This window comes from Trypanosoma conorhini, assembly GCF_003719485.1.
Source record: "Trypanosoma conorhini strain 025E chromosome Unknown Tco_14.4_contig_00040, whole genome shotgun sequence".
Taxonomy (NCBI): domain Eukaryota; phylum Euglenozoa; class Kinetoplastea; order Trypanosomatida; family Trypanosomatidae; genus Trypanosoma; species Trypanosoma conorhini.
This window is the reverse complement of record NW_021704128.1, coordinates 1-19,894: the sequence shown is the minus strand read 5'-3', so window position 1 is coordinate 19,894 and position 19,894 is coordinate 1. Positions and strand designations below refer to the sequence as shown.

The 19,894-nt window shown below is 56.4% G+C and overlaps 9 protein-coding genes across 9 annotated transcripts, besides 20 other annotated features; all 9 read right to left on the bottom strand.

Moving 5' to 3' along the window:
• Nucleotides 1–216: 216 nt before the first annotated feature.
• Nucleotides 217–257: a microsatellite.
• Nucleotides 258–452: 195 nt separating this feature from the next.
• Tco025E_01268 (SAM-binding protein) lies at nt 453–1,610 on the bottom strand (the record flags this gene model as incomplete). Its single annotated transcript, XM_029368206.1, has 1 exon — nt 453–1,610. One exon carries the CDS (start codon nt 1,608–1,610, stop codon nt 453–455), a length of 1,158 nt encoding a protein of 385 aa, XP_029231633.1.
• Nucleotides 1,611–1,670: 60 nt separating this feature from the next.
• Nucleotides 1,671–1,703: a microsatellite.
• Nucleotides 1,704–1,755: 52 nt separating this feature from the next.
• Nucleotides 1,756–1,774: a microsatellite.
• Nucleotides 1,775–1,809: 35 nt separating this feature from the next.
• Nucleotides 1,810–1,856: a microsatellite.
• Nucleotides 1,857–2,183: 327 nt separating this feature from the next.
• On the bottom strand, nt 2,184–3,095 carry Tco025E_01267 (putative N-acetyltransferase; the record flags this gene model as incomplete). Its single annotated transcript, XM_029368205.1, has 1 exon — nt 2,184–3,095. One exon carries the CDS (start codon nt 3,093–3,095, stop codon nt 2,184–2,186), a length of 912 nt encoding a protein of 303 aa, XP_029231632.1.
• Nucleotides 3,096–3,238: 143 nt separating this feature from the next.
• Nucleotides 3,239–3,287: a microsatellite.
• Nucleotides 3,288–3,655: 368 nt separating this feature from the next.
• Nucleotides 3,656–3,692: a microsatellite.
• Nucleotides 3,693–3,886: 194 nt separating this feature from the next.
• Nucleotides 3,887–3,910: a microsatellite.
• A 277-nt stretch (nt 3,911–4,187) lies between these two features.
• On the bottom strand, nt 4,188–4,832 carry Tco025E_01266 (ubiquitin-conjugating enzyme E2; the record flags this gene model as incomplete). Its single annotated transcript, XM_029368204.1, has 1 exon — nt 4,188–4,832. One exon carries the CDS (start codon nt 4,830–4,832, stop codon nt 4,188–4,190), a length of 645 nt encoding a protein of 214 aa, XP_029231631.1.
• A 93-nt stretch (nt 4,833–4,925) lies between these two features.
• Nucleotides 4,926–4,982: a microsatellite.
• A 522-nt stretch (nt 4,983–5,504) lies between these two features.
• On the bottom strand, nt 5,505–6,830 carry Tco025E_01265 (putative proteasome regulatory ATPase subunit 5; the record flags this gene model as incomplete). The annotated part of the gene is made up of 1 exon (XM_029368203.1): nt 5,505–6,830. One exon carries the CDS (start codon nt 6,828–6,830, stop codon nt 5,505–5,507), a length of 1,326 nt encoding a protein of 441 aa, XP_029231630.1.
• A 122-nt stretch (nt 6,831–6,952) lies between these two features.
• Nucleotides 6,953–6,983: a microsatellite.
• A 370-nt stretch (nt 6,984–7,353) lies between these two features.
• Nucleotides 7,354–7,404: a microsatellite.
• Nucleotides 7,405–7,700: 296 nt separating this feature from the next.
• Tco025E_01264 (uncharacterized protein) lies at nt 7,701–9,185 on the bottom strand (the record flags this gene model as incomplete). The annotated part of the gene is made up of 1 exon (XM_029368202.1): nt 7,701–9,185. One exon carries the CDS (start codon nt 9,183–9,185, stop codon nt 7,701–7,703), a length of 1,485 nt encoding a protein of 494 aa, XP_029231629.1.
• Nucleotides 9,186–9,201: 16 nt separating this feature from the next.
• Nucleotides 9,202–9,219: a microsatellite.
• Nucleotides 9,220–9,445: 226 nt separating this feature from the next.
• Nucleotides 9,446–12,949, bottom strand: Tco025E_01263 (uncharacterized protein; the record flags this gene model as incomplete). The annotated part of the gene is made up of 1 exon (XM_029368201.1): nt 9,446–12,949. The coding sequence occupies one exon, from the start codon at nt 12,947–12,949 to the stop codon at nt 9,446–9,448; it is 3,504 nt and encodes a 1,167-aa protein (XP_029231628.1).
• Nucleotides 12,950–13,410: 461 nt separating this feature from the next.
• Nucleotides 13,411–13,438: a microsatellite.
• Nucleotides 13,439–13,501: 63 nt separating this feature from the next.
• Tco025E_01262 (mitochondrial guide RNA binding complex subunit 1) lies at nt 13,502–14,836 on the bottom strand (the record flags this gene model as incomplete). Its single annotated transcript, XM_029368200.1, has 1 exon — nt 13,502–14,836. One exon carries the CDS (start codon nt 14,834–14,836, stop codon nt 13,502–13,504), a length of 1,335 nt encoding a protein of 444 aa, XP_029231627.1.
• Nucleotides 14,837–15,282: 446 nt separating this feature from the next.
• Nucleotides 15,283–15,319: a microsatellite.
• A 358-nt stretch (nt 15,320–15,677) lies between these two features.
• Nucleotides 15,678–15,713: a microsatellite.
• A 299-nt stretch (nt 15,714–16,012) lies between these two features.
• Nucleotides 16,013–16,048: a microsatellite.
• A 209-nt stretch (nt 16,049–16,257) lies between these two features.
• Nucleotides 16,258–16,306: a microsatellite.
• Nucleotides 16,307–16,316: 10 nt separating this feature from the next.
• On the bottom strand, nt 16,317–18,386 carry Tco025E_01261 (glucoamylase-like protein; the record flags this gene model as incomplete). Its single annotated transcript, XM_029368199.1, has 1 exon — nt 16,317–18,386. One exon carries the CDS (start codon nt 18,384–18,386, stop codon nt 16,317–16,319), a length of 2,070 nt encoding a protein of 689 aa, XP_029231626.1.
• Nucleotides 18,387–18,614: 228 nt separating this feature from the next.
• Nucleotides 18,615–18,637: a microsatellite.
• A 210-nt stretch (nt 18,638–18,847) lies between these two features.
• Nucleotides 18,848–18,919: a sequence feature (A-rich).
• Nucleotides 18,920–19,119: 200 nt separating this feature from the next.
• Tco025E_01260 (prefoldin) lies at nt 19,120–19,617 on the bottom strand (the record flags this gene model as incomplete). The annotated part of the gene is made up of 1 exon (XM_029368198.1): nt 19,120–19,617. The coding sequence occupies one exon, from the start codon at nt 19,615–19,617 to the stop codon at nt 19,120–19,122; it is 498 nt and encodes a 165-aa protein (XP_029231625.1).
• A 205-nt stretch (nt 19,618–19,822) lies between these two features.
• Nucleotides 19,823–19,869: a microsatellite.
• Nucleotides 19,870–19,886: a microsatellite.
• Between the last annotated feature and the right edge of the window lie 8 nt (nt 19,887–19,894).

Below are 19,894 nucleotides of genomic sequence, written 5' to 3'. Positions count from 1 at the left end.
GCCGGTGGCTGCACGTCACACCTGCAGTGGGGAGAGGGACACGGCAAGAGACGGAACACCGCAAGACGCACACGCCCGCCCGCCCACCCGCAGGGTTCCAGTGGGAGGAGAAAGCGAAAGCGAGAGGGAACGCACACACAGGCGTGCCCAACTCTGAGCTAAGAGAAATAAGAGAGACAGATCCCGTTCGAACGTAAACAAATGGCACACGCAAAGACAGCAACACCACCAAAGCAAAAACAACAACAACAACAACATGCGGCGACAGCTGTTGCGGTGAAGGAGGGGGAAAAAAAAACGGCAATACACCATCAAGCTCGTTTCCTAGCATTTCCCCCGTTTTGTTTTTCCTCTTTGTGGTGCTCTCTTTGCTTGGCTCTCTTTCTTAAACGCGATGGACAGAAACAACGACCAAAAGCATGTGCAGAACCAACGAGTGGGAGGGAGCGTCATCACTCCTCCTCCTCAAAGACACGATCCACTTGCAGTCGCTGCATGTCGTACTTGTGGTCCGCGCCACCCCCGCCGGACGCATCCAGCGCTTCCACCCACCCCGCCTTTGCGTTCGGGTGGGCGTCACAGAATGGCAAGTAGGGTTTAATATCAAGCACCGGCGTGCCGTGCAGGAGATCGTGGTCGGCAATGTGAATCTCCAGCCCACGCACAGCAACAAGCCGCACACATGAGATTCCAATAAAGTTTGGTCGGTGCGGACTTCGCGTCGCAAAGACCCCACGCAGCTCCGTGTCGCGCGGCGGCACAAGCATCGTTTTGAATCCTGCGGAACGCTCAGCGCCTTGTCGTCGTCGGCGACGCTGCGTTCCCGCGGGCAGGGGCTCCACGGTGCCCGGCCCGCCCCCACCCTCCCGCTCCTCAGCGGAAGTGGCGTAGGAGAAGGAGAAGAGCACCCAAATGAATTCGAACCCTCGCAGGTCCCGGACAGCGTTCTCAAGGCCAACCCGCAGCTTAATGACGGCGGTCTGGGGCACAAACTTTGCAGTGTGCGGCTGTCGCGGGGCCGAGATGTGCGTTCGCATCAGGCTGTGCACCACCCCAACCCCGCAGATGGCGTACGGTTGAAGCTTTTCCGGACTCAGAACGATGCGTACTAGGCGATTTGCATGCAGAACGGCGCGCTGGAAGTCTGCCTCGTAGGCAGACACGTCGTGCGTCTTCCGCTGCAGCCGCTCCTCGACGCACGCCTCCACCTCCTCTGGAGTCTGAAGGCGGTCAAAAAAGAACACCTTCGTAGCGGGCACCGTGACGTGGCCCCGTGGCGCGTCTCCGCCGACGTGCGAGAGGTGCGACGCCGGCGGATCAAAAAGGCGCGCCGTGATGCTGGTGGTGGCGACGTCCGCCTGCACCACCTCCGCCGGCCAATACGGCAGCCCGGCCGGGCGCACCCAAACAATGTCGCTAGGGAGAAAATAATGCCGTCGCACGGTAAACCGCGTTGGGCGTCGTTCGCGCACCGCCTCGCCGTCGTGGCTGGCAACGCTGCCGACAACATCCCCATCAGAGCGCTCCCGCTTTGGGAAACACCTTTTCACAGGCGGGATCGGGCCAGCCCCACCATCACTACTCATAACAACTGCATCCTCGTGCTCCATGAAAACAGTGCAACAACCTTGACTAGGGCAAAAGGAAAACGACGCTCCCCCTGTCCGGGAGTGCGTGTATGTGTGTGTGCGTGTGTGTGCGTGAGAAAGGAGAGGCTTCTAGCCCTGAACGACCACTGGACGCAAATTTGAAGAAAACAACAACAACAAAAACAGAATGCAGTGGAAGAAAAGACAAAGGGTGAAGGAGATAGATACACATATAAATAGATATATATAGATATATAGATATATATACCACGTAGGACGGAGTCGGGAAGAAACACACCGCATTGTGTGCGCCTCGCTGCGGTGACCTATTGCGCTTGGGCGGGCATGGAGGGCGGCGGGCCGTTCTCCGGATCCAAGTCGCGCCAAGACAAAAAAAAAGCCGCAAGGAACTACGAGCGCAGGGTCGCCCCCTTCCCCACGGCAGGCCGCAGTGCGTCCGTCAATTCATTGGTGTGTGTTTTTTTGTTTTCTTTTCTTCCTCGTTTCCTCTTTGCAAGTCTTTAAGCGTTTCCCCCTTAGCCAATTGATCGAGTGAGTCACTGCAGTCTTTCTCTGGTTTCATCCCGGCGGCACTCAGCCGGTATTCGGCACTGAGTACAAGACGTGCAACGCTTCCTCCGTGGTCGCATCGTACTCGCTGACGGCGTAGCCAGCGGCCGACATCCACGCCGCCCGCTCCGCCGCAGTGACAAAGCGCCTGACAAAGTGCAATTCCCTGAAGACTGGAACCTCCTTCAGTAACGTGAAGCCGAGCTTCTCCGTAAAGAGGCGAATGCTGGGCGTGTTGGTGTTTAGAATCTTCGCAACAAAAACTGAGGCGCCCAGTTTGTCAATGGCGTAACTCATCAAGAGCCGCACGGCCTCCTCCCCAACGCCCTGCCGACGAAAGGTACGTTCGGCCATCATCACCGCCACTTCGAAGCAGCCTCCTTTTGCGTCCGAGGGGGCGGCCTCCTCGTCCTCCAACAGTTCCGCCTCAGTGCCGCCAAGACGAAAGAGGTTACAGTCTCCAACCATCACGTACGCCTCACAGTTGCCACCCGTGCGGCCCGAGCGGACGGGGACGGAAGGTGTGCGTGCCCCTGGCGCCTTGGGTCCCACACCATCCAGCGAAGCAGCACCACCTTCATCTCCCACACGCACAATCTCTTTTCCCTCGGCTGCTTCACCGTCTCCGGCATCGCCATCATCCAGTGGGCCCTTCACTGCGGTGCATGTTCCAAAGGCAGTAGCCCCCGCAATTTCTTTGGGCGGCTTCCTCGCAATCACAGAAAGTGGGGCTAGAAGAATAAACGTCAGTTTGTCCTCTGCACATAACCAATCGCGCTGATTTTCGTACTCCTCCTCCAACGTAAGCCTCTCGCTCGCTGTGCACTGCATCAGCTCAGTGTCGCCCATCCACTCATAGTACCGAGGGACGTGGTGCGCCAAGTACGGCACGAGTCGCAACCGGCTACCACTGACTAACACATGTGCGTTGTTCATGCAAAACGTGAATGGGTGGGGTGGGGGGCGCAGCTCACACGTGCGCTACACCGAATTGATACAAATCGCTTTTGGCAGGCGCGCAAATGCGCACGTGTGTGCGTGCGCGTTGTAGGGAAAGGAAGAGGGAACAATGAGAGCCGAAGAAACAAAAAAAAAGAGAAATAAATAATAAAACAACGAAAATTAAAACCGTCACCGGGGCAAAGGAGTGAGTGGGAGTAAAAGAAAGAGATCAACAGGCAAGTTGAGCCGCACGCGAAGCCCCAGCTGCCGTTCAAGACACAGAGTGCAGCACCGCACAGAAACAGGGGAGAAAAGCACTTGGCAAACACACTTCGCTTTCGCTCTTCAAACACACTCCCAGTTTTTTTCCCCCCTGTCTCTCTCTGCGCAAGATAAGGCGCCCATACTTCGGTGTGGTTTGGATTGCAGAATCGTTTCATGAGAATCGATGACGTCATTACGTGGGGGGGGGGGGGGACTCCCTCCTACTACTCCACCAGCCGCCAGCATAAAAAGGCGTGAACACATGTAAATAGAAAGCAGTTGCCGAACAAAAACAAACAATCAAGCAAAAGCAAGAAAACAAAGAAAGTTTTCTTCTCATCCCTTCAACGAGAATTGAGGGGAGAAGTGTGTGCGTGCGTGTGTCTTTGTGCTTGGGGCACCGTGCAAATCTGTGCGATGACTTCTTCCACTGCGGTTGCTTCCTCTTCACTTCCCCACGTCCGCTTTGTTACTCTTTGGCTTTGCCAGTTTTTTTTTTCTTCTCTTCTTTCTTCTGTCTGATATATAAATATAAATATAAATATTCTTTATCCGTCCGCCGGGCTGTCAACCACGGCGCCGCACTCACGCAGCGCGTCCCGCACACGACGCCCGGCACTCCCCCCCCCCCCGGCATCACACGCACGCACAACTACTGACAAGGCACGGGCAGGATGCCGTTTTGGGGGCATCCTCGAGACCCCATCGTCGCGGGCAGCAAGTGTGCAACTGCAAAAAGCAAATTAGGGCAGTTGGGCGATGGACTGAAACACATAGTCGTGAACGATTTAACAGATGACTGTTTACGCAAGTTATTGCCTCTCACTCATCCTCCGCGTCCGAGAAGGATTGATCCAGCGAAGCCTCTACAAGACGCCTCACGCGTTCGTCGTATTTGTCCTTTGCCGTTGTGTACAACAGGGCCGCCTCACCGTTCGCGGCGGAATTTGGATTGGGGTCGGACAAGAATGATATGATCATCATCAGCAGGGATTCCACATCGAGTGTCGGGCTCCATGCGTTTTTCAGCGTGTCAAGGCATACGTTCCCATCAACGTACACGTTTGGATGAAACATGTCCTTTGTTAGAAATCGAACTTTCGGTGGCGCACACGGATACTCCTCGGTGAAATCCAGCCGCAGCTTGAAGACCCCGCCCTCCCAGACGGTGCTGTCGGGCCCAAGCACGACGGCCCGCCAGTGGAAGAGGTCCCCGTCGATCGGGCGCGCCGAAAAGAGCGGGTTGGAGGAGCACTGTATCCTTTTTAGGTCCTGCATGAGCCGCCGACGGGCATCCGCGGCGCTGCGGGGGTTCCCCTCTGCCGTGCGCGCGTAACCCGAGGGGCCCTGCCGCCCCGCTCCCACCCGCTGCTCCTCCTGCTGCGGCTCCGCCTGCCCAAAAAGGGCGTCACGTCTGCGAGCAACCTCCAGTGCCTCGGCGGGGTTCTCGGTAGCCGGCAGATCCATGATGTCTCAATTTGCTCCCACCCCCTACCTTCAGCAACAAGCACAAGCAGCCGCAACAAAGGGATAACCCACACAGAAGGGAGTAGAGGGGATAATAAAAAAAAAAAACGAACAGCAAAAACCTGAAAAAAAAAAGAACGGAAAAAAAAACACTAAGAGTGCCGATTAAAATGCCAATCAAACACACGCACACTCACAAAACACTTCCACTTGGGAGTCTCAAAGTACTATGCCCCCAGTTGCTGTAGGCACACCTGTTTTTAGCTTGCTTTGCTGGATGGGAATAAGCTAAGGATAAGGCAAAAGAAGCGAAAAGGCGAGAGAAATTATCTGGGGAAGAAAATAAAGAAGCCGTCAGCAGCAGTCACCTCCTTCAGGCACATGCAGCCCGCCCACCCCATGGACACACAGAGAAGCAGACAAATGCAGCAAAATAGAGCTAGAGCAAGAGCGATGCTTGTACTGACATCTGCATGGAAATATTCTTTTTCTCTTTCTTCCATTTCTTCTCCTTTTCCCTTCGGTTTTTTTTCCTGCCTTTTTTTCCCATCACCCTCTCTCATTTTATCTCTTTCTTTCTTTTTCTTCTTCCCCCCCCCCGTTTCCATCGTCGCCATCACATTCTTTTGCTGCTCGCTGAACATAAAACACTGGAGGGAGAGGAAGGGCGTGTCATGCGTAATAGTTCAGGCTTGACTTTTTGCGCGCCTGAACCGCCGTGACACCCTCTGCAAAATCCTCGTGTGCCACGTACACGCGGTCGTTGCGCAGCGCCAGCATACCCGCCTCCACGCACACCGCCTTCAACTGCGCCCCATTCATATCCTCCGTCATGCGGGCAATTTCCTCAAAGTTGACATCCCCGTGAAGAGCCATGCGGCGGGAGTGAATTTCAAGGATTCGCGCCCGCGCCTCCTCATCTGGAAGCGTAAACTCTACCTTCCGATCCAGTCGTCCACTACGCAGCAGGGCGGGATCGAGCACATCAACGCGATTTGTGGCAGCGATTACCTTCACGTCATCGGTACTGCCGAAGCCATCAAGCTGTGAGAGAAGCTCCAGCATGGTTCGCTGCACCTCCCTGGAGCCATGCTTGCCGCCCTCGTCGGAGCGACGTGACCCAATGGCGTCCAGCTCGTCAATGAAGATGATAGTTGGAGCCTTCTTCTTGGCAAGGGCAAAGGCATCACGCAAGATACGGGCCCCCTCGCCAATGTACATCTGCACCAACTGAGGCCCTGCAAGTCGCAGAAAACATGCATCTGTGGCGGCTGCACACGCACGGGCCAGCATCGTCTTTCCTGTACCCGGTGAACCGTAGAGTAGCACGCCTTTCGGTGGCTTAATGCCAATACGTTCAAACCTTTCCTTTTCAGTGATGGGCAATACGACGGCCTCGATCATCTCATTAATTTGCTTGTCAAGGCCACCCACATCCGTGTACTTTTCCTTGGGCTTCTCCTCAATCTCCATCGCCTTCACACGACTGTCATACTCGGGCGGCAGTGTGTCCAGGACAAGGTAGGTGTCTTTGTTAACCCCCACCAGGTCTTGTGGCCCAAGTTTGTTCGCATCCACCAGCCCCACCACAGGGAGAAAAACGGTATGCCGGTTTGACGTCTTCACAATGGCACTCTTTTGCTTTCGCTTCGACTTCTTTCTGCCCACGTCCAGCTCCTCCACCTCGTCCTCGTCGTCGTCCAGGTCCAGGATCTCCGAGATGCTGGCTACTAGGTACGGCAGCTTGTTGTTGTCCTTCACCCGTTTCTTGTCCTCCGCCACCTCCTTCTTGATCCGCTGCAGCTCGTTCATCCTCGAACGCTCCTCGTTCTTTAGCTGCTGAATCTCGCGCTGGAGTTGAGTTGCGCGGGTTCGCAACTGGGCGTTGGTGAGGGTGTCAATATTTGCTAATTCTTCGTTCGACACCATGCTCGCCTGTGGGACGTTGCCGCCCTCGCGTTCACGGCCGCCGCCAGCTGATGTTGCCTCTTTGGACATTAAGCGACGGATCCAGCGGCGGAGTAGCGGGAGAAGCGCCGACTTGCCCCAGCCTCCGGCTTAGTCTGCTCCTGCGCTGCCAGCTCACGCCCGTAGCTTTGGCTGCTCGCGCCGCACGACGACCCTGCCCTGCCCTGCCTTCTCGCCCTTGCCAGGGCAGGAGTAAAATATTCCTTGCGTACGCGTGCCTTTCCGTGCAGCTGCCGCGAAGCCGTCTCACTTGTAGGATGTCTCTTTTCGTTGTATTGCTCTTCGTTTTTCCTTCCTTCGTTTCCGGTGTGGTAGTTGCGCTGCTGCGACGCCGCCGCAGCGTTGGGTGGAGATGAAGAGAGTCAAAAGTCAACAAAGACCATGCATGCAGCCCCAACACCGCGCCACATGAGAGGGCAAGCAGAAAAAAAAAGGGGGAGGAGGGGGGGGGGTCTAGGAGGCACACTGCTTCTCCCTCTACACACAGAGACTCTCTGCTCACAGCACCCGCCCGAGTACGAGGCATAAAAATAAAATAACGCACATCAAGTATACACACACACACACGCACAAACAAACAAATAAATAAATATATAACTGAAATCATAATGCGTAAACCAGCTCAAAGCATCACCAACTTCTTCTTTTTTTCCTTTTTCATTGTTTAGTTATTTGCCGCATCTTGCTTATAATTTGCGTTTCTTTCACTGCAACGATAAATATGTCACGAGGTGCAGCCTCTTCTTCTACGCAGCGCATTTGCGGCAGCGGGTGTCATGTCTGGCGCAGAGAACTACAACAGACAGATATGTAGGGGAAGGCAAAATTGCACCACCCGGACGCTACGCACAACGCGCACGCCTGTCTGTCCTGCGTTGTTATTTTTTTTTCCTCTTTCCGCTACTCTTCTTCGGTAGCGATCCCTACACACAGCCGGTGGGGGTCGCTGCCGGGATGTTCGGCTTTGTAAAGCTCCCGCATGATTCCGCTGAGCCGTGTATGGGTCTGATACAACTCCCGCTGACAGCGCAGCGCCTCCGTGAGGAGTTTTTCGCGCTTTTCCCTCGCAGTAGCAGCCCCCTCCGTGGCGCACCCACCACCGCACAAAGACGGACTACCGGCACCCACTGCGGCAGCCGTAGCGCTAGTTGCAGCGTTGCTCGCCGAATTGGGCGCCCTCCTTGCGTCGACACCGCCTGACGCAGGGCCGCTGCGACGACTGGCCCCTGCACATGTGCCGGAGAGGTCCAGTGCGTACTTCTTTTCCAGCAGCTGACGCAGTTTTTCCACCTGCTCCTCAAAGGCGTCGTCAAATTGCGCAGGAAATGACACGGACTCCGGTGTGCTGTGCTGCCGACCGGCCTGCGGCGTGACCGGGGCGTACGGGTTACGAGGGAGCGGACTGACATCATTAGCGACCCATCGCCCACGGCTCGCCCCGCCTGCTTCCTCCGCGTCCTCCACCACCACCTCCGTTTCATGGCCGTTGCGATCGAAGAGGAGGTAATGCTGCAGTGCTCGCTGCGTCAGCTGCAGCGTCAGCTCGACCACATCCGGGCGCAGCGCGGCATGCGGCTCCTGCGGGGGGTCGACCAGGACCTCCTCCTCCTCCTCCAGAGTCTCGCCTCTGAGGCCGCTGCCGCTCCCACTGTGCTCTCTGCCGCCCGGCGGCACCGCGTCGTCACTCGTTGCGGTAGCAAGGTCGGGGAACAGCTTCTCCATCACCGCGAGCACAATGACGGAATACTGCTGACGGGAGATGGCGCCACGGCGGTAGGGGTCGTGCAACGCCTGCCGAATAATCGCGGCTGCCTCCAGTTTGGCCGGCGGAAGAGCGGTGAACTGCGCGGTGGCTGCTTCGCCCTGCCCCGCTCCACCTTCACGGCGAAAAGCGCCGTACTCCGCTTCCACCAACTCCCGCAGGCGGCGCAGCTCTCCCTCGTCAAACGGCGATGACCGGCGGTGCTGCGGGGGTTGTTTTTCGTGCTCATCTTCGCGGCAACGCACTGATGCATCACGTTGACGCCGCATTTGCGCCGTGTGATTGCCGTTACCGCTACTACGGCCACTTTGGCGGTGCTGCCGCTGCTGATGGTGATGGGCGAATTTATTCCCGTTGCTCCTCTTCGCATCGGTGTTCGGAGAAAACGAAGCACGTGACTTCCGTCTGCCGTCGTCGTCGCTCTTGTCGTTTCTGGCGCTGCTCTTCTCCCGCCAGCGTCCCCGCAGGAATTCAAGCGACGCCTCCACGCAAATCGTGATGAATGCCTCACGTGAGAGGAGCGAGGCCCCTGTCACGGCGGCCAACATCGCCTTTGCCGCCAGCACCGCCTCGCGCGCCGCCGCGCGTGACGCCTCATGCTCCGGCGTCAGCTCGAGAAACATGGGCAACAGTACCGGCGTGTGTGTGTGTGTGTGTTGCCTCTCCCCGTTCACCTCCCCCGCCGCTCGCCTCGCACACGGCACGCCCAAAACCCCCCCCAAAAAAAAAAGAAGGAAAACGGGATACAGGAGGAGAGACAAGAAGCAATGACGAGGCACTACAAGAAACAACCAAAGCGGCGCTCCAGGGCTGTAGGGCCCCCACCAGGCAGTCAACTTGGACAGTGAGAGAGATGAAGCGCCCCCCGCCCCCCGGCGGAGTGTTAGCAGCACGGTGCCAGCGTGAACATCCGGTCACTTTCGTCCCACGCCGCAGTCACCTCCCCAATGCCGTCCTCCCCCGACGCACAAGGCGGCGACTCCAACGCGCCCTGCGTGGCTTTCGGCAAGCTGCCCACCGAAAGCAAGAGACTCGTCTTGGCCTCGCAAGCGTCACCCTTCGGACCGTCCGTGTCCCGACAACTGAGGGAGTGCCAGTGGCCCGCAGCGTCCTGCAGCCAACATATTGGGCCACCGCCGCCGCCGCCACGCGACACCGCCCGTGACACGAGTCGCACAAACGGCACCCCCACCTCCGCTGTCGCCATTGCAGTCGCTGGGAGCAGCTGACAGTGCCACCGTCGACCGGAGGCACCACCGCGGCCGACGACAGCCAGCAAGGTGGAGCCGTGCAAAAAGGAAATCACAACCACGGCGCACATCGTGCTTGTGTCTTTCCCCAGGGGGTGAGGCACGCACTGTAACAAAGTGGGCTCCACAAGCCGCGTTGTCGCCTTATTTTCTTCCTTGATAAGCTTCTGCAGGTTCAATCCCGCACGGTGCGTGTTAAGTGGCGGTGTCTCAAACTCCGCTTTCGCTTGTGAACCCCGTGCGGAGACGCGGCAGCTGAGCACGCACGGCACCGTGTGCACCGTCGCCCCCGCAAAGTACATCATCTCACGAGCAAAGACAAACTTATCCTGCGTTGCTGCTCCCTTGTTCACCGCTGCCATTTTCGCACAAGTGTCAGGGCGCCCGGCTGGAAGAAAGTCAAACAACGGGTGTCCGTCACTGCCCACGCGAAGAATATCCACGACTCGCACCGTCGCCGAGGACACAGCACCAACTCCCTCCTCTTGGCCCATACCACAGGCCACGTGCAGAAGCAGAAAGAAGCACTCACGGTAGCCGTCGCCTCTTGCAGGAAGCGACGCCACGCCGGTTGAGAGAACGAAAAAATAATTTCGTGCAACAGATGCAAACAAACGGATCATGCACGGAAGCAGTGAGGGGCTCTCATCATCCATACTCCCCATTGAGTTCATTTCCACCGGATTTGTGTTGTGGCCGACATGCGTCGCAGGCAAAGGAGGATGCGCATCACCCACACATAGCACGTGCCCCTCCGCCGTCATGAGAATTACAGTGCCTCGACACACAAGCAGCAACAGAAGCGCATGTAGCCAAGTTGCACCGCCCACCTCAGCGAGGCTCGGCGTCGTCCCAGCATCCGTGCTCCAGAAGGACGCCATGCAGATGTCAGCTGAGCCAGAGGAAAAAAGCAGGATCAAGGCGTCCACCTGCACCGTGTCCTCTGGATGCGGCCATTGCACTTTTGAAAGTCGTGTGCAGAAGACAGTGGTGTCGTTGCACCTCCAGTGTGCATCACGGGGCGTGCTGCGGCGCACGAGACAAATGTCTCCGGAGCGAAAGACGACAACCTCGCCAAGACACGAATCCGCCGCCTCATCCTGCAGAATGGCGCAACGGCAGAGTGCATGCAGCGGGGCATGCGGGACGCTTCCAAGGTTGTACGCCACATCAACAGCACTCGGCGGTTGCACCAGCGGCAACAAACCCACACGTAACGGAAACCCGCGGGAATTAATTCCTGCTTTCACTATGGAACCGTTACAGGCGCCAAACCACGTGAACTGTAGCGTCTCTCTTCCCTGCGGCACCAACTCTGCCATCAATAAACTGCAATCCACCTGCTGGGTCTTGTCATCCTGGTGAGCCGCGAGCAGAAACGCTGTGCCCTTCGCGTCGTCCCAGTGAAGAGCAACAAACCGGTGAAGGTGCCGCAGGAGGCGTGGCACCTCGGAATCCCATGCGGAAACCCTGCGACAGTGCACAATGGTCATCTTCACCACATCCTTCTCATTTGTCTCCCTTCGGAGGCCTCGTCCACCAGCAGCGCTGACAGCAGCAGCGGCAGCAGCAGACGTCGTCCCGACCTCCAGAAGAAGAACGTCGCCTGCACTCCGCATTGCCAAGACAAGAGCAACGACGCGCCCCTTTCCTCCCGCGGCGCTACTCACGCGCCGGGGCTCGGAGGTCGTCATCGGACACGCGACAGCGCTTTCAATAAAGCCGCCAACCGGACAACGCGCCACCTCACCCTCTTCTGCAAAAAGCGCGAAATACATTTCGTCTGACTTCGTCGGATTGCGTGCTGCCGCCCCAGCCAAAGGCTCCCACGCGGCATGGGCACTCTCTTCACGCAGGAGCGCGCTCATGGGATACATAACATGGGCCGCTCGGAGAAATATGCCTAAAACTTCTTTGCCGCCTCCCCTGTTATCTCCCTCTACGGGAGCGGCATGCAGAAGGAAGGAAGGGTGTGCAAGCGTGAGCGCTTCCAGGCACCACGGACCTTCCACAAGGGCCCCGTGCAGTGTCTCCAGGCGAGCCACCCAGCTGTCATCGCCACTGCCTCTTGGCGTCTTTGGCCGTCGCCGTGCGGAGAGCATGCAAACAGAGAGACGGTCAAGAAAGGGATCCCCAGTCACGGGGGCGCTCTGGTGCAGAACGGCGAGCAACGGGTACAGCTGCTCGTAGTCGCGCGAACACGACATCCAAGTTACGGCCCGTACCTCCCCTGGCACCCCGCCCATCCTCCCCAAATGCAACGACCCCACTGTGAGCTGGCAAAACCCGTGGAGCGTCCGCCAGGGCGACGGGGCGCCGCCCCCCACGTCCTCCTGCCAGGCGAGCTCCACATACTCCATCCAGCCCACCACACGCGCAAACACAAGGCGCAGGACAAAACACGAGGAGGTGTTACGCGAAAGACGGGTCGAGACACTTTTCCAGCCGCGTTGGCCCTGCTGCGGCGAGGGTGAAGACGAACGCAAGGGATAAGCAACGGTGTTGGTGGTGGTGTTGGTGAGGGAAGAGGAGTCAGCTTTACACGCCTCTAAAATGGCACTCACCGAGACGCTGATTTGGCGTGGGAGAGTGTGAGGAGCCGCATTCGCCTGCACCTCCCCAGAACACCACCGCACCGCCAATAACTGGGCCTTCCCTGCGCAGTGGCTCGCATCATTCGTCCCCGGAAAAGAGTTGAGGGCGAAGGAGGCAAACGCCAGGCAATTACACTCCATGACAAAAAACAGAACGACATGTAGGCCTTGAACGAGCAACGTCGACACGGCAGCGACGCCTTCACGTTTCCCAGAGCAGCAAGGGCACTCCTCATGTGGCTTTGCCGCATCAGCCCCGCTAACCGTCACCACACGGGCGACTCGCTGCAACTCCCTCAGGAGGGAAAAAGAACCCTCCGTTGCCGCATCTTGGGTCGCCCTTTCCTCTGGAAAGGAGATGCAGCTCGGCCGTCGTGACGTGGCTTTGTTGGCTGTTGCGCGGCTCGCATCGCTGATCATAAACCATACAGAGTGACTACCAAGGCAAAAAACATCCACCACATTCCATGCCTCGCCCTCCTGTCGTGTGTACGCTGCTGCCGCTGCTAATGATGACGAGGATGGCATGGATGTGGTCACCATGCTTGCGTGTAACAGGCGAGGCATGTTTGCTCCTTCTCTCACACATACACTGAGAGACTCTCCAGAGCTAGCACGTCAAGAATAAGACCAAAAAAAAATTAAAAAAAAAGTCACATCCACCGCCACTGGAACATCGGCATGCACGCACCCACATACATACGCCGAGAGAGGGAGAAACGTCGGCCCACCAGGAACACGGAGAACCAACGCTGAAGATAGAAGAGCACAGTGCATGCATTCCACTGCAGAGCCAACGAGAAACAGACGAACCTTCAAACAAATTAGAGGTGGTAGTAATAGTTTGTCATTTCTCGAGAAAACAAAAATAGTGAGATGCACTCGGCAAAGGGAAGACAAAAATGGGAGGATGTGCCACTCGCTCTCCCCTCTCTACTTTCGAACAAGAGAAGAACAACAACAAAAGAAAGAACGACGTGACACAGATGGTGCATTGTGAAAAGGAGAGAGAGAGAGAGAGAGAGAAAGAGAAACACGCGCCACGGCAAGGCCCAAAGAATCCATCACTCGCACAGAACTAGAGAACAATGTTCGTTACAGCCTCGCCTCGCAACCGTACTCCTTCACAAAATCTTCTGTCACGGTTGCGGCCAGCCGAGACGCCAACTCAAAGGCGGCGAGTCCTACAGCCCGCACATCCGTCGCCTTCCGCGCATTGGCGGGAATCGCCACCGACAGGCCATACTCTAGGCGGGGATCCTCCTCCTCGTCGCGAAGGACAATGAGGGGCTGCCGCTTTACCTCCCTCACGGTGACCTTCACGCCTGTGTCGGTCACCTTTTCGAAGAGACGCGTTTCATCCTCCGAGAGGTAAACCAACTGACCATGCTCTGAAGGCAGCACGTCCGAGACATCATCCTCGGAGAGCTGAATGATGGGCACCGAGGCAAACGTCTCCACCTCTTGTCGGCGCAGCGGAGGCCGTGAACGAAGCAACAAACGTACGTCAGGTCCACGAGCATGCGTGCACCAGGCCGTCTGCACATTTACCCAGGTGCTATTTACCGATAATACCTTTCCCTTATTATCCAATTCAAGGTGAAGCTGATCCTTCGCCCGCTTCACAGTTCCGCTGTATGTGAGCTGAGCCCCTTTACCAATCGGCGTAAATCCTTCAGGCCTTAGTATTTCCTCCTCTATCTTGGGGACAGAAGACTCTGGTAGTGTGGAGACCCACGTGTATGGATGATTCAACTGCATTCGTTGCTGGAGCGTGTATGACGAAACAATGGAGCGGTTCTTCCGCATGGCGGATGGCTGTAAAAGCAGTTTACCAAAGTCGAGAAACAATTCTCCGTCCATCTGAAGGTTGCTCATATTTAAACAACACCACTGAAGTACTTTGCTGTACCGCGAACGAATCGCTACATCCTTCTCAGATGCACTCAACGTGTAGCATTCTGTGTTTGCTGGAAACCCTGGAAAAGCCGTGGTATTCACACGTGACACCACCACATCTGCTGCAGTATTGCTAACAAGCAACTGAAAGGCCTTGGGAGCCATGTTCGCAGATCCCTCGTAAAAGCCTGCCTGCGCAAGGTCCAAAAGTGTCTCCGGCTGCATCACAGTGGATTGGTTCCACCGACCGTACCCACCCTGCTGCTGCTGCTGCTGCGTCGGCGCCTGACCCCCATGCTTGGCCGCAGAGTCCTTGGAGTGGAGGTACTCTTCCACCTGCCGCACAACCACTGCCTTCTTGGCCGAAGGATCAGTGCGAACCCCGGAGCGAGCAAGAAACCCCTGCAGCTGCACCAGAGAAAGGGAGAAAAGGTTCCCTTCGTTCCACAGCGCCCACACCTTCTCGGGTGACACGTGCTCCGCTTTGGCTGCCTGCTGGTCCATCATGTTGTTGGCGGCCGTGCGCTGCATACCGCCTTGGTGGCGTCGGCTGAGGGCGACGACAGCGGAAGGGACAAGAATAGAGTGCCGCAATAAACGAAGCATGATTCCGCAATGTACTGGATTTTTTTTTCCCCCCTTTTCTTCCTTGGCTGTGTTGTTTTCTCCTTAATTAAGATGTTAACCTTCCGGGTGCTGCCGATGTTTGATGCCCTTGACGCCCCGTACTTCTGTGGCTGAAAAGTGCGTTCGCCTCCCCCCCTTTTTTTTTGCTTTCCGTTTCTGAAGCAGTTCCCCTCCCACACACAAGAAAAAAAACACGGAATGATCACGCACGCGTAGTGATGTTCTCCGCACAGTTCGCTCCTTTTTCTTTGTTGGTTCCCTTCGATGCCTGTCGCTGCTCCCCTCGCCGCCGTTCCTCGTCGCTTCGGGGGATTTGGTAGCTTTTTTTTCCCGCCCGCTGCCCCCGCGGCGAAGGAAAGAAACAAGGAAAGAAACAAGGAAAGAAAGGGGTGGGGGAAAAACGAGCGTCGGAGAGGTGGAGCCACGTCAAGTCTTCGCCCGTCGACCGGCAAAAGGCGCCACCGCACATTCACAAACACACACAAACGCTCAGTTGCGGCGACGCCGTGCATCTACGCCCGCGTGCCCCCGGGGCGGCCAGGGCAGCGGCGGCGCGCCACCAAAACGAAGAGTAGCAAAAGAAGGAATAAGCATAAAAGCAGCACACATGACGAAGTCGCACCAAATGACGAATAAAAAAAACGGGGTAGGAAAAAAAAATCCACTGGGGTGTGTGGGGTGGCAAGCCAGTGATAAGGGGCGGAAAACAAAACAATCACAACGCAGTACAAGAAGCCACCCACACACACAAAAAGAAAGGTAAACAAAAACAAAAACAGAAGTTTGATCTTATGCATCTACTGGTTGCATCCTGTCTCTATTTCGAGCGTTGTCGTTGTAACTCGCCACCGCAGCTCCCTGCATGAACATCTCCTCCCCTTCCTTCCCTCCTCACATTGTGCATCTCTCTCTATTTTTCCCTCTTCCCCTAGTAACTCCTCTCCACCGCTTCACTACATAATATTTGCCCTGCAACAGGCTTGTACTGCGTGAGACAGGCCCATATGTTAGGGAAATTGCTACGGCCCGGTGTTCTGCCGGGAAAGGTCTTGCGGGATGGGAATCCAGGGGGGAAGTATGAAGAAAAAAAAATAATAATACAATATAAAAAAAAAATTCCTGCGCCCCCCACGGATTTCATACGCGGCAGACAAGTTGCATGTTTGCACCTACGCATGTATCTATGCGTATACTCAGACACAGACGCGCAAATACTAAAATGCAAAGGACAGAGGAGGAGTGTCTGAGCATTGCTTTCCTTCGTGCCTGAGAGAGTTGAACCGAGGTCGCGGAGCAAGAACAAGAGAAATCCCTCGTCCCAAACCAAAACAAAAGCTCAAAACAACAACAAAAGAATGAGCAAAAAAAAAAAAACTTGTATGATCTATGGTACCACAGGGGACTGCGTGCGCGTGCGTGTGTGCTGAAGTGGGAAGAATTCCGTGCCTTCTTCTTCGTCCCAAGCCCCACATGCGGCAACAATTTGAAGTGTCGAATTACTGGCAGACTCTCTCCAAGACGGTGTGGACGTTACTTCACCTGCGATGGTGTTCTCTAAGCATTCTGCGGCAGTAAAACTCGCATCTAAGCAGCGCGATACGGGCTGTGCCGCCGTTGGCGGTGAATATTGCGACTGCTCCCATAATTGTTCCTCCCGACCTCGCCCCGGAGAATCGAATTCTGTACTTGGGGTACGGCAGCTTCGGCAGCGGCAGTTTCCATCCTCGCCCTGCTGCTCTTGGCTGGGCAGCGCAGTTTCTTGGTGCCAGTGGCGCAACTCGTGATAATGGTGCTCCAGGCTCGCAGGCATGCCCCCATAATCAGAAATGATTTGCACGACGGGCGTGCTGGGACCTTCGCACCTTTGCAAATTGGGAACGGCACAGACAGCATGCGTAGGAATACAATTAGGATGAAGCTGCTGCTGCTGCTGCTGCTGGAGTAGTTGTGGTTGCAATTTCTCGTGCGCCACGGCAGCACGGTCGGCGCCGTGGCAAAGCTCAAATAACGTCAGTACGTCGGAGGGACATGTGTCAGGCAGGCGGTGGACGCCGCTGCACTCCGCCCCCAGCATGCAGGAGCCACGGACCCAGTTCAAGCATAGATTCTGCGGCATCGAGGCGAACGGGCAGCTCGTCGGGTGTCGACAGGATCTGTACCAACGCAAACACGGATGAACTTCGTTGCACCACGGGCGATCCTCCGCCTTCACGCATGCTTCCGCAAGGACGCCCTGGGCGGAGGTGCGCTTCTTTTCACCACCTTCCTGAACAACACTTTGCTTGGACGGAGTTAATAGACGCACCTGCATCGAAGCTGTATCGCGCGAGGATAGGTTCGCTGGCGACGCACCCCCTGCGGAAGTAAACTTTTCACAGCTGTTGGACAAAGATGTGTCTGCCTCAAACGTCAGTGGCTTGCTGGGCGTTACATGGGTCGAGTCACAGCATCTATCGAGGATTCCAAAACTGACGCCCTTTGGTAGCCGTTCAGGAGCTTTGTCCGGGACGGATGCGGCGGTGTTCGTAGTTGTCGCCGCAGCTTCACTTGCAGGGGCACTGTCAGTATTCTCGCCCTGCTTCCTTCCAGACATGGTGGCGCGCCGAAGTGAAAACAGGCTGGCCTTGCTTTGAATGAAGCAGGCCGCCTCTTGGTTGCAGCTACTCAGTTCTAGAAGCACCTGCAGCAAGTCGTCCTTCTCGGCGGCTCTCAACTCCTTCTCTAACGCTCGCCCCGTGAGTTCCACGGAGGAGTGCCCGATGCCTCTGGAAGGACTGACGCCTGGCGAGTACATCATCGGAGAGGTGTACAGTCGCCTTTTTGTTTCCGTCGTTTGGCATCCCCGTGTGGTGGCGGGAGAGACGGAGCCGTTACCAAGCGAGGCGTTTTCCGAATACGGCGAAGGGGTTATCACAGTTACTCGAACCGGCATCGCCCCTGCCTCCTCGGAGAAAGTTGAGGCCCGCCGGTTCGCGGGCACGGTGGCAGGGAAGTTGCAGGTGGCATGAGACTGTAACTGACGACCTGGGCCGGATGGAGTCCGCAAGCAAGTTGCCGGAAAGGGGAGGGATCCGCCCGCGGGCACGACTTGCGCCCCATGCCATTGCGACGAGGAAGACTCCGCGGTGTGCCCCACAAAGCGATGGTACAGTATGGAATGGATACGAGGTGGCAGCAGCGGCACAAACTGCGCATTTGCAGGCGTCATGTGCGCCAACAAATTCTCATTTTGCTGTTGCTGCAGCTGCTGATGATGGCGTTGATGTTGATAGTGGTAGTGGTAGTGGTGGTGGTGGTGGTGGTGGTGGTCATTTTGACTCGACTGTGGCGCCGTACTTGGCGTGTGTCGTCGCACGGCCGCATTGCGGCTGCGCTGGTGCCTGAGAGAATTCTCACCCAGAAGACAATCTGCCGCTGCTGTCGCAGTCGCGGTGGGAGAGGAAGCGCCGGGCATTATTATTCCCTCTGCCTGTCTTTGTCGTCCTGGACGTCCGAAGAAGCCGAAGAGACAACAAAACTGCTCAAAAAATATACTGCGAGTGCCCGACGGAGCCCAATGCTATTTGCTCCCACACACCCCTATTGACTAATGTATGTGTGGAGATATGTGTGCGTATATATATATATGTAGTTCCTCTCACGGTGTATTCTTTCTTTGCGTTCTTGTGACTCACGAGTGCGGACACTCACACGCACACACACACAGTGGTAGAATAATAAAATAATAACAGGCCAAGCAAATCACACAGAAGTGGAGAGCCAATGCCTTTCTGAGGCGGAACAGCAACAACAAAACAAGAAAGAGAGAAGGAAGAGAAAGTACGCCCACGGCCATAGCAGCGCACTCGCATCCTCCTCGTCACCCGCAACGCGGCATCCCTGGAAGAATGAGAAGGAGGTGAGGAGAATCCACAATTTTCTTTTCATTTTCTTTTTTTCCCGTACTTTACTATCCTTTCCTTTTTTCTTTCCATTGTTTTGCTTTCTAGCTGAGTTAAATGTGGGTGTAACAGAAACCGCTTAGCCTGCCACTCTCGCTGCCCAGGCGCGCACGGGAGCGAGTGTCGCTGTCGTTCTTTTCTTCCCGCTTCCTTTCCGGTCTCTCTTCCTCTCGCTTCTTCCCTCCCTCCCGTGCACGCTGCAGTCAACTCCCTGCTTCATCTTCGGCTCCCTCGTTGGCGTCTCGCTCACGCCGCGGCTGCCTCCTGCAAAGCCGCCTGCTTCGCGCGCATGGTGTCCACCAGCTGCGCGAGTTGTCCCCGCTTCATCCGCAGCTTCAGCTCCAGGGACTCGATGTTTTCGCGCACCGCATCGGCGCGGCTTGCGAAATACGACTTGGCGGATGCCATCGGCTTCTCTAAAAAGTAGTCCGTTCCAACATCTACCAGCACACGGTCGCTTGGCACGATGCGGCCACTCGCGTAAAGGGCGCTGCTGATGCAGATAAGCGCCTCCTGCGGCTTCTCTGGGCTCGCGCGGGCCGCCTCGCAGACCTTTTGGTACTCACCCAGCACCTCGCAGTTGCTCGCAAAGCGATTCTGCGCACCCACAAGGCTCTCATGGGCAGCCGACAGGCTGTTCACATCCTCCTGCAACTGTTTCCGCAGCTCCTCCAGCTGCTCAAGCGGAAGTTGTGCAATGTTGATGGCGCCACCGCTACTATTTTCCGCCGATCGTCCACTCATCGCGTCGTAGTCTTGTTGGTTCGCCCTTTTCCTTGAAGCTGCGGGGGAGCGGTTACAGATCGTTTATGGTTACACCTTTTTATTAATTTCCACGCGCGTCCGTTTGCTCGCGCCGGGCAGGAAGCAAAAGCCAAAAAAAAAAGTCGTGGAGATGGGTGTGTGAAACATGGAGACTTCAGCAAACAACATTTGGCTCCGGGGAGTCGAGAGAGAGAGAGAGAGAGAGAGAGAGAGAGAGAGTGAGAGAGAGAGTGTGTGTGTGTGTGTGTCGTCGTCG